This window comes from Octopus bimaculoides, chromosome 1 (assembly GCF_001194135.2).
Source record: "Octopus bimaculoides isolate UCB-OBI-ISO-001 chromosome 1, ASM119413v2, whole genome shotgun sequence".
Classification (NCBI taxonomy): Eukaryota; Metazoa; Mollusca; class Cephalopoda; order Octopoda; family Octopodidae; genus Octopus; species Octopus bimaculoides.
Genome location: NC_068981.1, coordinates 130555227 through 130557621, shown reverse-complemented (window position 1 = coordinate 130557621; position 2395 = coordinate 130555227). Strand labels below are relative to the sequence as shown.

At 32.9% G+C, this 2395-nt stretch overlaps 1 protein-coding gene across 9 annotated transcripts in view; it reads right to left on the bottom strand.

Moving 5' to 3' along the window:
* Positions 1–2395, bottom strand: part of LOC106868390 (protein NDRG3) — a 140985-nt gene that overhangs the window by 46738 nt on the left and 91852 nt on the right. For all 9 annotated transcript variants that reach the window (XM_052970624.1, XM_052970616.1, XM_052970605.1 and 6 more), the window contains one exon: positions 1899–1961. In XM_052970624.1, coding sequence (XP_052826584.1) covers positions 1899–1961 — 63 coding nt within the window. The remainder of the gene's footprint in view (positions 1–1898; positions 1962–2395) is intronic.

Here is a 2395-nt window from a genome sequence, read left to right as displayed (position 1 = left end):
GGGAGGGGAGGGGAGGGGGAGGGAGGGTATGATGATTAGCTAATGCATTGTCTGAGTCAATGTTTTGATATTGTCAAGCAACAACCTTAAGTTTATTTTAAGTCCAATGAAGAGTTTCTTCCCTTGCATCAATCTTTTCTTTCCCTTTTTATTTTTCTAACTCAAGGGCAAAGTGACGACAGAGTCCAAGGTTGTTTCGCAGGTTGAAGTGGAAAGCCTTCAGAGTCCAAGGTTATTTCGCAGGTTGAAGTGGAAAGCCTTATCTAGGTAATGACCAAAATTATTCCAGTTTGGTAAGAAACATTTATGACCAGGTTTTAGAAGTGACAGTGTGCCTGTCAGATATACGTTTAGACTTAAGAAACTTGTTGCAGATAATACTCAAGAATGGCACTACAACAACAGTTAATATTGGTAGAGTAACATTTTGATTATAGACAAAGAGAGATGTGCACACTGAAGTTGCCAGGGATTATGACTTCTGACACAGGTGAGATGGACTATGTGTCTTCCATGGAGGAGTTTCTGGGATTGATGGAGTTTATCTTTCTTCAAGCCAAGCTCTTGCTTGAGAAGATTTGAGCCACACACTAAACCCTTTTGATGCTAACTTGCCAGAGACCAACAATAATCCTATGATACAAATCCACTGTTTTAAAATGATCTAAATTGAAGTCTCCAACCAGAATTTAATGTTAATTTATATTCCAAACACAAATTCAATAAGGACACAATGACTTTAATAAATTCTTCATTGGTTTCAAAATTAATTGAAACAAAGAGTATTTCAACAGAAATATGATAACAAAAGGGTTAAATCGAGTGTGCTATTTATCAAGTACACAGCGTTCATGCTGCTAACAGTATTGTATTCTAATAGTATACATTTTCCTACAGTCCCTAAATACTACTCCTGCAAACAGTCTCTATAATTAAAAGAGGTTTTCATCAAATGCACAGAGTAATGTTGGTGACAGCATTAAAGCATTCATCTTCCATCAGTAACATTGGCTAAATCACATTAACCTAGCCAACTGTAACATTATTGAATGAATGAATAAATGGATGGAGGGATGGATTTTGCCTTGTTTCAGCCACAATCACATCATGAGAAAATATATAGTGTAACTCTAGTCCAGCTATGACCATGACAACGTATTTGACAACTAGCAAAATCAAATGTTGCCATCATTACTATATCTGTTGCATTATGCTGTGTAATACAATTTCTGTCTTTGGGTAGCAACTGTCATTTCCTATTTGCTTACTCCTAAACAGTATGAAAAAAATGGCTAATATTTCCGTCAAATTTTGTTTTTGTTACAATTATTCAAACCCCAAAGAATTCCTCTCAACACATGGTTATGATGCTCCCCACCACTCCTGCTCATGATCATAGATGCACATATTGTCAGCCATTAAGGGACATGCACAAGTGGTTACAGACAAACAACTGACAAGCAAATCTATGGTCCTGGGCAGAATATTTGTTATAACGATATTTCTACTTCAGCAATTCAGCACTGAATCTGTCTGGAATGTAATGGAAAACAGGCCAGTTTCAAAACATTGATGTCCTGGTCACAAAAGCAAAGTTTGAAGGGAATAATAGTCATTTGTTTAGATTTCTAAACAGAAGTAAATAGGAAATAACATTTATTGACCAAAAAAAAATAAAATTGTTACACAGCATTATATATCATCATTGTATCTATTGCTACAACAACACTTGTAAGGAGTGAAACATAAAAAAAAAAACTGTAATTATTCTGAGCTAAAAAAAAATGTTATAATGGTATCAACTGGAGTCCAATTTGAATAATAAAATAAAAGAGAAATAAGGAAGTATTATTTAAAATAGTCACACACCATTAATAAGAAAAAGAAACAACACTTACTTGTAATGCTCAACAACATGGTGGACAGCATCAGCAAGTTGCTCCATGGTAGGATAAGAATAGCTAGAAAAAGAAATAGAGGCTAGAGTATTTTATCGAAAAAAAATGTCATACACAAGACACATCTCAGATGAACAAATTGGTTTTAACAACTAATTATACATGTATTAATAACACATTGAAATCTACTTTCTTCATTTTTATACATAAAATTGTATTTTAAATCCATGGATATTTTAAGCAATAACTTCTTTTATGTTATAAATATTAATACAATTTAACTTAATTCTTGATGCCAGCAATTTATGTTATGTACTTTCCCCTCATTCAGCCCTGCTAAATTATTCATTTATGTTGTAATACAAAGAAAAAGCATAAAGAATTTAGATTCTAAGCAGCTGACAGAGGATCTAAAACCAAACTGAAGAATATATATATATGTGTGTGTGTGTGTGTGTATATATATATATATATATATATATATATATATATATATA